This window comes from Equus caballus, chromosome 11 (genome assembly GCF_041296265.1).
Source record: "Equus caballus isolate H_3958 breed thoroughbred chromosome 11, TB-T2T, whole genome shotgun sequence".
Taxonomy (NCBI): domain Eukaryota; kingdom Metazoa; phylum Chordata; class Mammalia; order Perissodactyla; family Equidae; genus Equus; species Equus caballus.
In genome coordinates this window covers 60,277,324-60,289,071 of record NC_091694.1, presented here as the reverse complement: position 1 = coordinate 60,289,071, position 11,748 = coordinate 60,277,324, and the positions used below count along the sequence as shown (strand labels likewise).

The following is an 11,748-nucleotide window of genomic DNA, read 5'->3' as shown; positions in this document are numbered from 1 at the left end:
CCTCGCCCAGGACCCCGCCGCGCTGTCGCCCTGGTCTGGCCAGCGTCGCACAGCCTGCGGAGCGGCGCCGGCTCCTCGCCGGCCGGCAGGGCAGCGGCCGGAGGCCGGGGGAGTTGGGGCGCAGCGCCAGCCGAGCCCCGCCCCCGTGGGCGCCGCGCAGCCAATGGGCGCCCGACCCGGGGTGGGGTGACGCGGCGTCAGCGCCAGGCTCCCGTGAGCCAGGCCCTGGGTCCCAGGCGCCGCGCCCGTCCGACCCGGGGGTGAGGAGGGGCCGCGCTGCGGGCTGGCAGGGCCCGGGCCCCTGGGGCCAGTTGGGCCTGCTCTCTCCGCCGCCTCCGGGCACACACCTGGCTGGGCCTGCCGCCAGGTGTGCGTCCCGGACCCATGGGCGGGCTGAGCGGGGACGGCCCCGCCCCCGCCCGCGGCCCCGCCCCGGCTGTCGGGACTGTGCCATGCGCCCGGAGCCCGGAGCCCGGAGCCCAGAGCCGGCGCTCGGCCCGGGCCACCCAGCCCCGCCCCTGCCCGACCTCGGTTTTGCCAGCTGTGAGACAGGGCTTTGCATCTCCCCTCTTCCTTCCCTGGGCGTCTTAGAGACCGAAAGGGATCTTCTGTGGGGTCAGAGCCATTTTGGGCAGGTGTCCAGCGCGGGCAGGGCCTCTGCCAAGGCAGCTCGTCGTGCCAGCCATGTCCTCTGTGCCCGAGCTCAGGGGTGAGTGGAGGGGCGGGCAGGAAGTTCCAGGGCCGCTGGCACTGGGCAAGAAGGCTGAGCTTGACAGCCCTGGGCATTGCCTAGGAGGATACTGAGACCCCTCATGACTCCTGGAGCCCCCCGGCTCACTTGCCAGCCTCTGTTTATCTAAGGTGGGACCTGCCCAGGTTATGGCTGAGGGGCGCAGGCAGCACAGAGCCAGCCAGGAGCCTTGGGCTCCCCTCCCTGCCATTTCTCCATCTGGACATAAGGGAACCAGAGAGCCATTGACAGGGATGAGTCCAGCCCTAGATGACCCTGTATTCTCACGCCAGGTTGGCCTCTGCTGTGTGCTGGCCAAGTTATTTCTAGCCCTCTCTGAGCCTCTCTGGGTCAGCTTTGCCCGGGGAGGCTCACTCATGGTGGTCACCTCCAGGGTCATTCATGAGTCACTCAGTAGATTGCCACAAAAAAGCTGGTTGGCCCCGAAGTCTGTTGCACAGTGATGATGAGGCTCATAGAGCTGAAGAGCGCACAGGAACATCTGTCCCCTGGGGGCTGACCGGCTGCTGGGGAGAGGCCAGGTGTAGACTGAAGGGGAATCACAGAAGAGGTGGTTTGAACTGGTGGCAGGAGAGTGAATGGGGACCCCAGGCATCATCTGACCCCCACAGGCCAAATCCAACTATACGTGGGTTCTGATTTTGAATTAATTGTCAAATGTAGAATATGTCCTCTGAAGGCTGGATTTCCGGCTTTCCTTGAAAAATGGGGCTGTCGAGCGACACTGGGCTCGACAACTGAGTGCCCCTTTAGCCGGGGCTGTGAGCTCCCCCACAGTCTCCATCAGCCTCCGGGTGTCACGCCTAGACCACTTCGCTCATAAATGGGGATAATAACAAGGCCCCTGCAGGTGCTGGGTTTACCACTCATGATCCTATTTTACAGATCAGGAGAGTAAAGACCAGAGACAGGCAGTGATTGCTCAGGGACCTGCAGTGAAGCCTGCCCCTCGGGTAGGGTAGGGCCCTCTTAGAGCAGGCATGGGGTGGGGAGGAGACAGCACCAGATGGAGGAGCCCACTCAGTTTCTGGAAACATCTTGCCAGCTCCCCAGTGCTGAGAGATACTTCCTGAGATGCTGAGGGCCACCCAGCAAGAACTGGCAGGGGCTTCTCGGAATTTCTGGGTGACTCATGCTTATTTAAGGCCTCTGGTTTTGCCCGCCCTCAGAACCGGGGGACCCAAAAGAGACCCTTTTCTTGGAAATGAGGTGGGTTGGAGAAAGACTGTCGCCTCCTTAGGTGCTTCAGTGGGGGCTGGCGGGCAGGGGACCCCGAGCCATGGCAGGACCCACAGTGTGCCCACACTGCCCCCCAGATCTCTGGGCAGGGAGACTACAGCAGGAGAGCAGCTCCTCTCAGAGCTCCAAAGAAGGAGCAGCCTCTGTCTCACTCAGACTGGCCGGAAACAGGGCCTGTGTGGAGATCCCTAGATTCCGGGGGCAACGGGCCAAAGGGAGCTGGGCACTGCCACTCCCGGCCTGGGCTGGTGGTCCCACCTGCCTCCCATCAGCAAGTATGGCTGCCCCCTCCTGAGCTACCCTCCCAAAGGGCTGGTGTTCAGAGAGAGGGGTGGGCTCGCCTGCTGGCCACGAAGACAGTGTCCTCGTTGCCCCTCCCCCATTGCTCTGGGAGGCCAGGGGTCTGAGTTTGAGTGCTGGCTCTGCTGCTGATCCCTGGGCAACTCTAGGCAAGCATATGGCTTTTTCCAGCCTTGTCTCTTCACCTACACAGGGCAGGGTGGGCAGATGTCCCTGCACTTACTCCAGTTTCATCTGGGGGCTTGACGAGTCCACCTCACTTGAGGTCCATCCTCAAACCTTGGGAGGTCAAGATATTAAAGGGCTCCTAGCCTCCCTGAGCCACTCAGAAGGCGCAGGTCCCACGCAGCTCCCACACTCGCCCCTCAAGGTCCCCCCTGTGTATTGGAGGCCTGCCGCCGCCCGGCAGCATGGCCCAGGGTGCCCAGCTCCCAGGACAGGAGGAGAGAAGGAAAGAAGCCTTTTTAAAAGGGTGAGAAGGGGGCCAGCCAGTGGCACAGCGGTTAAGAGTGCACGTTCCGTTTTGGCGGCCCAGGGTTGGCCAGCTCAGATCCCGGGTGTGGACATGGCACCGCTTGGCAAGCCATGCTATGGCAGGCATTCCACATATAAAGTAGAGGAAGATGGGCACGGATGTGAGCTCAGGGCCAGTCTTCCTCAGCAAAAAGAGGAGGATTGGCAGCAGATGTTAGCTCAGGGCTAATCTTCCTCAAAAAAATAAATAAATAAAAGGGAGCGAGGGCTGGGGGTGTGGAGGGAGGTGGGGAGTGACTGCTAAAGAGCAGGGGTTTCTTTTTGGGGGTGATGAAAATGCTCTTGAGATTCGTTGTGGTGATGGTAGCAAAACTCTGTGAATACAGTAAAAACCACCTCACCGTACACTGTAAAAGGGGGAACTGCGTGCTGCGTGAGTTGTATCTCAGGAAAGCTGTGACTCAGAGGGAGGGAGGCTTGGCGCAGCAGCCTCAAGCCCAGCACCTAGCACAAGCTCTATGGAAGATCCAGACGCCCGGCCAAGTTTGGGAGTCCAGCTGAGCTGGGGCTGAGGAGGTGACTCAGGCCCCCCTGCTCAAGGTCTTGGATGATCCGAATTGGGTGAGTGCCTCCCCCGGCGTGTCTGGGACCAGGGATGAGACACAGAGAGAACCACAGCCCCTGGTCCTACAGCACTCAGGCAGGCCATGGCAGGTGTACAGCTGCCGCCACCAACACCCCAAACCAGGAGGGCCAACCAGAGACAGGTGAGGGGATCCTCCTCCAGCTCAGACTCCTCTGGCCAGCCAAGGGGCTGCTCCAGCAGCCTGGCCACAGGGGGAGCGGGGGCGCAGGCTTCCCAGGCTTCAGCCTCCAGCAGGGCCCCACAGCAGCCCCTGCTTAGAGAAAGCAGGCGGTCAGATCGGGCAGGCCCTTCAGACAGTCACAGCCCACTCAACAGAGATCACACAGCAACGGTTTGCTTGTTTGTTGTTTATTGTGGAGTATTTTACATGCAAGAACCCAAACTAGAGAGACAATATCTGGAAGGAGAGCCAGTAGGTGAATGGACGCTCTGGTGTTGCTGAGCCTCGCGTGCACTGACCCACCCTCCAGAACCGGCTCTGCCGGCAGAAACACATGACAGTGACAGCACACCAGACTTCTGGGACGACTGGACAACAAACTGAATACATTCCTTTTCTCAATAGCCCCCAACAATCCTGAGACCCCTCACAAAGTAAGTGCAAACTTTTGGAAATAAATATCCACCCCCCCTTTCTCCAGGAGGGCCTGGAGGTTTTATACACAAGAAAAGCAGAGTGACTGTGGGGTTGACAGCTGTTCCTGGAGGCTGGTGGCTGCAGGGAAGCCCAGCTTGGACCCCATGGGCAGGAAGGGCTGGAGATGGGCACTGGAAGAGGCAGATACCACGAGGGCGTCCTGTGGGTGCACACACACTTAGCCATGGGTTCCCCATGTGGGTGGACAGGGCAGAGGAGCCCAGAGTCCTAACAGCAGACGGTAGAGAGGCTCATGGTGGGCCGGCTGAGGCCAGGCTGATGGCACGGCATCCCTCTATGGTGCTCTTCCCTCGCTGGCCCGCAGCCCCCCTCAAACTATCCAGAAAGCTGGGGTGTGCCGGCAGGTGGGAAGAAAGGAGCCGAAGTGGTGGCCCAGCTGTCTATCCTGCGACACAGGAGGAGGTTGGGTGGCTGCTGTTGCAGGCTGCCATGACCCTTGACACCACTCTCCCAGTTGGGGGCCTTGAGTGACAGTGCTGGCCCCAAGCCTCCCCAGGCCCCCTTGCTCTGGACCCCTCATGCAAAGGGGAAGGGCAGGCAGACAGTCACTCATACTGAGGGGGCTGACAGACAGACAAGAGGACAGACAACAGACAAACAGTCACCTTTCCCTCTGGCCCAGCCAGCAACAAGCCCTTTGGGCTCTGAAACCCCTTGTGCCATGCACGTGATAAGCGAGTCAGTCCTCTCTCAGCCTGGCCCCAGGGGTCTGCTCCATGCCTGGGGGGTCTGGGTCAGGCTGACCAAAGGCCCACTAGTGCCATGGGTCAAACTGCACATAGTGCCATTCACTGCTGCCCACTGGCCAAAAAGGTAGGCAGGAGGAAATGGTTAGTTTTCACGTCTCAGCACACAATGAACACAGAAAAGGTTAAACACATCCCCAAGAAAATATTTTGACAAAATAAATATTTTAACCTATAATCAGGTATAATTAGTGCTTATACAGAATCTCAGCAATAATTTAGTGTAATTAAGTACATACTGTATCTGTGACTTCTAACACTGTGGAGAGGCTGGTGGCTGGTGAGGGTCTCACTCTCCTTGGGGGTCAGCTCTGGCCACTTCCTGCCAGGGCTGTGCTCCCTTTCCCAAGCAGGGGGCCTGAGGGCTGAGCTCCCCAGATGGAAGGGAGCAAGCAGTGCAGCCGAGTGGCCCAGGGTGCCCATAGCCTCAGGACTGGCTGGGCAGAACCCCCTCAAGGGCTTGCACTGGCTTCCTGTGCAGGCCTCAAGCATGCGTCACCTCAGCCTCCAGGGAGGGGCAGCTGCCTCTGGACATGATGTGCAAGAAGGAGGGGCAGCTCCAGGCTGGGAAGGCAGGTGACACTTCTCTGCATGGGCCAGTGCCTTCCTGCCAGCCCACAGGAGTCCACCACCACCTGCTGCCCAGGGTGGCCAGGCCTCTCCAAGCTGTGCCTGGCTGACTGGCTGGAGTTGGGGGGCAGCCTTGTTGGGGTCTCCCCAGACAGGCATATGGCTCAGCTTCACTCATCGCCAGGAGCCTGCTCTCCCCCTCAGACTCCTCGTCTTGTGGGGACCTCCCCTTCTGCAAGGCAGGGAGGCTGGCTCTTCCCTCAGAGGACACTGGGCCCAGCTGTTGTGGTGCTGGGGCTCCTGCAGGACTGACCACCTGAGGCCCAGCTGCTCACCAGCACAGGCCCGGCTCTGGCAGGCTGGCAAAAATGGGCCCCTGGCCCTCACGGAGATAATCCTTCCAGTCTGCAGCAAAGGGCTGGGGATACTAGCTAGGGTTGCTGGCTACAACTGCGCCATCCCAGTCACCTTCTCTGCAGCTTGTGTCAAGCCAGCTGACGTCAGATGTCTTAATATCCAAGCTGGCTTTCAGGGCTCTGCCCTTGGGAAGAGTTGAGGAGAGAGATGAGGGCTGACCGAGGGGCAGGCGGGGGAGAGTGGAGGTGTGGTGCATGCTGCCAGAGGGGCAGGGCTGAGGTCAGGCTGTGGAGGAGGAGCATCCTGGGTGTCCTCTGAGGAACTGGAGTGTGACGTCCCCAGCTGGTCCTGCCAGACCAGCCCCCAGCCAGACCTCAGGCCTCCTCTCTGGAGGGAGCTACAGTGGTGCTAGACAGGGCATGGGGTTCCAGGGTGGGCAGTGCCTTGCTCTCCACCAGAACTGTTCCTGTTGGTGCTCAGCACGGCCCTCGGCTCCAGTCCCAGTCCTAAATGCTTGTCCAAGAGCCCATGGCACTGGTCTCAGCCTGCATCAGGCCCAGCCTCTTCTCCCTGCTCCAGCTGCCAGATGGGAAGGGCTAACCACACCATGGGTCAGGAACACGTGGTGGCCTAGCCAAGTTTTGCCCCTGGCACCTGGGCAGCACATGCTGGAACACTGACCCGAGCCTCGCAGACCCCGGGGCTGGTGTGAAGCAGCTGTAGCAGCATGTTCGTTCTTCTGGGCGACAGCAACACAGGGCTGGGTCAGGCTGGACCCGGGCCTGAGCCGAGCCATGAGCACCTTGCCCATGGCCAGGAGACACACCAGCAAGGCCCAGGATGGGAGGAGGTGTCACAAGCCCCTAGCTTCTCTGCCCCAGGCTCTGTTAGCCTTCCTGGTTCGCTTGCAGAGAGGGTACAAGTCAGTGGCCTGGGGGATCTGGGGTGGGAGGTCAGGCTGTCAGGACTGTCTGTGGAGGAGGCTGAGGCGCACGCCAGGGAGCAGTGGAGGGGTCTTAGTGTCACTCTGACCCCTCCGTCATTTGGATCTCTGAGCGTGGTGCAAAGCCATCTGCTGCTGGGCCCTGGAGGCAGAGGCACAGAGGCTGCCACAGGCCAGGCCAAAGCCCCGGGTGTAGCATGCTCACAAACCCACAGTTTTCCCAAGCAAGCCAGAGGAATTCCTCCCCATGCGGGTCCCTCCACAGATGGGGCCAACCACGTGGGGGAGCATGCAGTGTGCTGGGGGCAGTTTGGTTTATGGCAGTGTTATCTCTGCAGGAGCTAACCAGCACCACGCGGCCACTATCCGTGGGTTGCATGCTGCCCTCCCAGCAGCCCTTGGCTCTCTCGCCCTTCACCAGGAGCTTGTGGGTCCATCGGGGGCTCCTTGGTCCCAGGCTTGGCTGCTGCGCCAGCTTGGTCATGGGCCTGGACTAGCAGCTGAGTGATAGAGAGAGGGTCAAGAAGATGAGAGACCCCACAAATAGGTACTCCACAGAGCCTTCTAAAGTGCTGAGCATGCCAAGTGTCACAAGGTGACACGTGTCAGGGAGCAGCAGTCCAAGGAGGGAGACTAAGCCCACAGGTGCAAACAAGCCCTTTCCGGAACAGAGGGGCACAGGAGGGCAGGCTGGCCTGAGACCTGAGGAACCAGGCAGGGGAAAGGGCACATGGGGAAGGGTCCAGGGTCTGACTCTCTTCTCTGTGGGCAGGTGACCAGAGGAAAGACGGTCCAGGTGGCTGCCCAGGAAACAGTCCCAAGGGCATGGCCTGGCCTGGGGTTGGGCCTTGCTGCCCACTCTTTCTGGGAGGAAACATGGGCAGAAAGAGCCTGTGGGCGGGACAGACGGGGAGGTGAGGGGCTTCTGGCTGCAGCGACGCTGTCCCACCATCCAGAGAGAAGATAGCTAAAGCTGGTCCAGACTAGTGAGAGGCCTGGGAGCAAACACAGTGGCATTTCCATGGAGATACAGCAGCGCAGGACCGACTGGGGCTGGAGATGGGAGGAGTGGCCAGTGCCTGGTGTGGACCATGGGGACGAGAGGTGACCTGCCATCTGGGGAGCCAAATCACAGAACAGCTCACAGAGCAAAGAGGGCATCCTCTGACCGCTCTGGCTTCTTCCTGCCGGAGGGGTTTGAAGCCGGGGCTGGGGCCTCCACTGGGGGTGAGGGGAGGTTGGGAACCATTTCAGCAGCTTTGGCTCTTTCTTCAAGGAATTTATCGAACTCTGCAATACAAAACCAAGGCAAGGGCCAGGATTGGTGGGGGGCTAGCCCACATTGAGGCTCAAACAACTACGTCCCACCTGCTCCCCACTGATCCCCATTCACTTGTGCCCCCAGGGGTCACCCCAGCATGAGTCCCCACGCTTGCCACACTGGCCTGGGCCACCTGCCAAGGAGGGAAACATGGAGTGGCAGAGGAGCAGCCAGCCAGAGCCAGGGGTGCTTCTGGGCACTCTGCTGCCTGGAAGCCTAGCCTTGATTTCCTCCTCTGCCACCTCCAGGGCAAGAAGGAAGCCTGGCTATGAGCAGGGGGGCCGTTATGGTTCCTGCCCCACTGACAACTTGGAGCTTTTCCCTTCTCCAGATCAGTGCGGGAGGCAGGGCAGGGAGAGCTGGAGGGACGAGGTCCCACTTAGACTTGGTAGGGAACATCCCCCCTACCCCACCCTCACCCACCAAGCAAGGTTCTATGCCTGCAGAGGGGGCTCTGACCAGATGGTCTGGCAGAGTAGGAAGGAGGCAGTGCAGAGGAGGGGTGAGTGGGGTGTGGGAGAGGCAGGGGAGGTGAGAAGGGAGGAGCAGAGGGGTGAGAGAGGGAGGGGGTGAGATGGGACACGGGGGACTGGGAGGACAGTGATGGGAACTTCCCCACTCAACCCATCGACTGGCCCCCCTAGAAGTGAGGTCACAGGACACCAGGCCCGGAGAGGCTCCCTGTGCACCCTGTGGATTGCATGGCATCTGTCTTGCCTCTCAGCAGTGAGCATTCAGGGGTGGGGACAAACTGGTTAGGTGTGCAGGTTTTGGGGTCATGATGACCTGGGATGGCAATCTGTACCTTCTATTCACTAGCTCTGTGACGTTCTGAAAATCACACGCTCTTTCTGACACTTTCCTCATCAGCATGAGGCCTGGATGGGACAGAGCCAAGAAGCCCCCAGAACAGGAGGCCCAGCCCAGGCCAGACACCAGGCGGTGCTCTGGCAGTGGGGGCTCTAGGTGGTGGGGTGCAGCCTTTGTGTACCCGACCGCCTGGGGCCAGAGCAGCAAACGGTGCGGGGAGAGGGGCTGAAGTCATCGACCAGGCCATACCTTCACTTGTGACGCCCTCCTCCAGGTCATCGCCCTTCTGTGGGAGGAGCAGAGAGAACGGCTTTAGGGCCCCACCCGCCCTACTGCCTCTCCCCACCAGCGGCCATGCCAGGGCAGCACTGCCCACGACAGCCTGAGCAAAACTTCCTACATCCCATCCTCAGATTTCTATAATAGCAAAGTACTGATCATCTCTTTGGACAAACAGGAACTTTGTTTTGAAAAAGCAAAAAAACAAACAAAAAAACCCAGCAAACAACTGAATAGGTTCTAGGTTTTGATCCTCCAGAAGGGCCAGAAAGAAAAATCGCCAAAAAGGTGCAATCCGGCTCTCTGGGCAGAGCTTCAGCGGAGGACGGCGGCAGGCCTCTCCCCACCCGGCATCAACACTCCCCTAGAAAGGGCCACAGGAGGCTGAGCCAGAGGCACACCAGGGCCTCTCACGCGCTCCTCCACTCAGCGTCCCCTGGCAGCCAGCCACAGGGTTCTGGGAAGTCACTGTCCACATCAATAGCTGGGAAGTCTGGAAAGGACAGAGCTGTGATGCCCACGGCACAGGGCCTAACACCCGGCAGTGCTTTGGCAGTGGAGCGCTGTCGGGCCAGAGGCCATGTCCTGCAGCCTCCTAGGAGCTGCGCCAGCCTCCTCCTGCAGCCCAGATCCCATCACCAGCTGCTGGCCCCTGAGGAGCCATGGAGGTTCTGTGCGCTCTCAACAATGAGAGGGGATCAGACTGGATTTTCTTTGTAGAACTCGGGGGCCACTTGAGCTCTTAGGGCTGCCTGGGGGCTGGGAATTCACTGTACAGACAGTGACAGGAAAGGGGGCCAGATGGGGAAGTAGACAAGGCCTCTGGCTGGGCCAGGAGACCTGGCTTCCCTCTTGGCTCTGCCATTGACCTGCTGTGCAGCCTTGCTGAACAGGTCTGTCCCCCTTTCTGGACCCCTTCTGAGGTGACGGGCTTGGCCCTTCCTGCTTTGCTTCCATGAGAGGAGCTATTTCTTTTCCAGGCATTCCCTTGGGAAAGATATAATGAGGCGTTTTTTTCCTCCCCTGGCACCTAGTGGCTGCCTTGCTGAGCAATGAATGTTTTGGGAAAGTCTGGCCTTCCAGGGAGGCGGCCCATAGCCGTGAGAGGCCTCATCTGAGGTCTATGTCCTAGTGTGGGAGGGGCCATGTCAGCAGCCTGCAGCCAACCAGGCTGACACTGTGGTTAAAGAACTGCTCTGCTCCAGGAACAGGGCCCCTGAAGAGGAGGCAGCTAGGAGCAAGAGATAAGGCATCTCCAGGTCTGGGGGAGAATCTGACCAGCCCATGACCTTGGGCAAGCTACTTCCCCTCCTAGAGTGCATTTCTTCATCAGCCCCTGGTCAACGACCCCACCCCACCTCCCCCACAGGCCGCTGAGAGTGAAAGTGGGAGTAAGGGACAGAGTGAGGGACCAGAGACTGCAGCCCTCCTTTCTCAGGACCTGCTGCCATTTACAGAAGCATGATGTCCTCACCTTTCTACCCTGTCTCTTGGGGATAAAGACAATGTTCCCTGGGGCAGGGGTTCTTTTAGATTCAAGATACCAGAAGTTATTGGGAAAGGGGAATGACAGTGAATTAAAAAAAAACCAAACACCCGACTCATCTCTAAGTATATTTCACAAATTAGAGAAAAAAAGAAATGAAAACAAAAAAACCCCCATGAAAAACAAAAAGAAAAAATACTCAAAAAACAAAAAAGCAAAAGAACCCAAGCACACACACACCTAAAATTGAAGAGTCACTGGGGAAAAAGTGTGTTTTGGAGGCAGACAGAGTTAGGCTGCAACCCCAGCTCTGCCTCTTCCAGCCCACGTGGCGGCGGCGAGGCGGAGGGCTGTGCCAGAGCAGTGCTCCGTGGAAGCTGGCCTCCAGGTATCCGCCTGTGTGGGATGGGACGGCAGCTGCGGGGAGCTGGTGGCTGCAGGAGCAGTGCCTGCCCCAGCCTTCCTCCTCCACCAACCACGGGGAAGTGGCCCCCGCAGGTGCCCTCAAAACCTGTCCTCAGAAGGGCCTCTGCCTCACCACGCTCTACGCACGAAATAGAAAAGTCGAGTCTCACCAGGTCCGTCCTGAGCCACACCTCAATGTCGTCCATGACAGACGGCTGCGCAACGGGGATCTATGGAGGCGGCAAGCAGCGGGCCAGGCAGCCCCACAGCCAGCGAGGGAAGACAGAACACCGAACAAAGTAAATCGTCAAAAGCAACCCCCAAACAAAACCAAAACGTACAAAGAGCAAAAAAAACACATTGGCACAGCAGGCGCGGGCAACACGAGGCAGCCACATGTGAAAAGGCAGGTGGGGAAAGCAATGAGGTGGCCAATTCTAAGAAGCAGGGCTGACGGGGGAGGGAGGGAGGGCGGTAGTACGTGTTCTTGAAATGGAGAACTTTTTGACTACGTGTGTCAGCCCTCGCATCACGGGGTCTTCTCTCAGCCCAGGGTTGCAAAGCACCTTCTAATCTCAGGAAGGTGCTGGTACTGCAGGCTGATTTTGAACTCATCCGTTTATGACAGTTGGAAGAGTACTGACTACCTGCTGTTGAACCCAGTCCCTTGGGGTGACTCGAGGAGTTCCTAGCAGACCCTTGACACCACTGGGGAGGCCAAGTGGCAGTCTGCCAGAGCAGGGGCGCACTGCAGCCAGCCCTG

General features: G+C 59.3%; 1 protein-coding gene across 13 annotated transcripts in view; it reads right to left on the bottom strand.

Annotated features, from left to right (window-relative positions):
* Positions 1-3,742: 3,742 nt before the first annotated feature.
* Positions 3,743-11,748, bottom strand: part of TOM1L2 (target of myb1 like 2 membrane trafficking protein) — a 122,881-nt gene continuing 114,875 nt past the window's right edge. For 10 of the 13 annotated variants that reach the window (XM_023653649.2, XM_023653650.2, XM_023653651.2 and 7 more), the window contains 3 exons: positions 11,156-11,215; positions 9,065-9,101; positions 3,743-7,974 (listed from right to left, as the gene is read on the bottom strand). In XM_023653649.2, coding sequence (XP_023509417.1) covers positions 7,826-7,974; positions 9,065-9,101; positions 11,156-11,215 — 246 coding nt within the window. In that variant the 3' untranslated portion in view covers positions 3,743-7,825. The remainder of the gene's footprint in view (positions 7,975-9,064; positions 9,102-11,155; positions 11,216-11,748) is intronic. The other 3 variants (XM_023653653.2, XM_023653655.2, XM_070228330.1) reach the window with 1 other exon arrangement.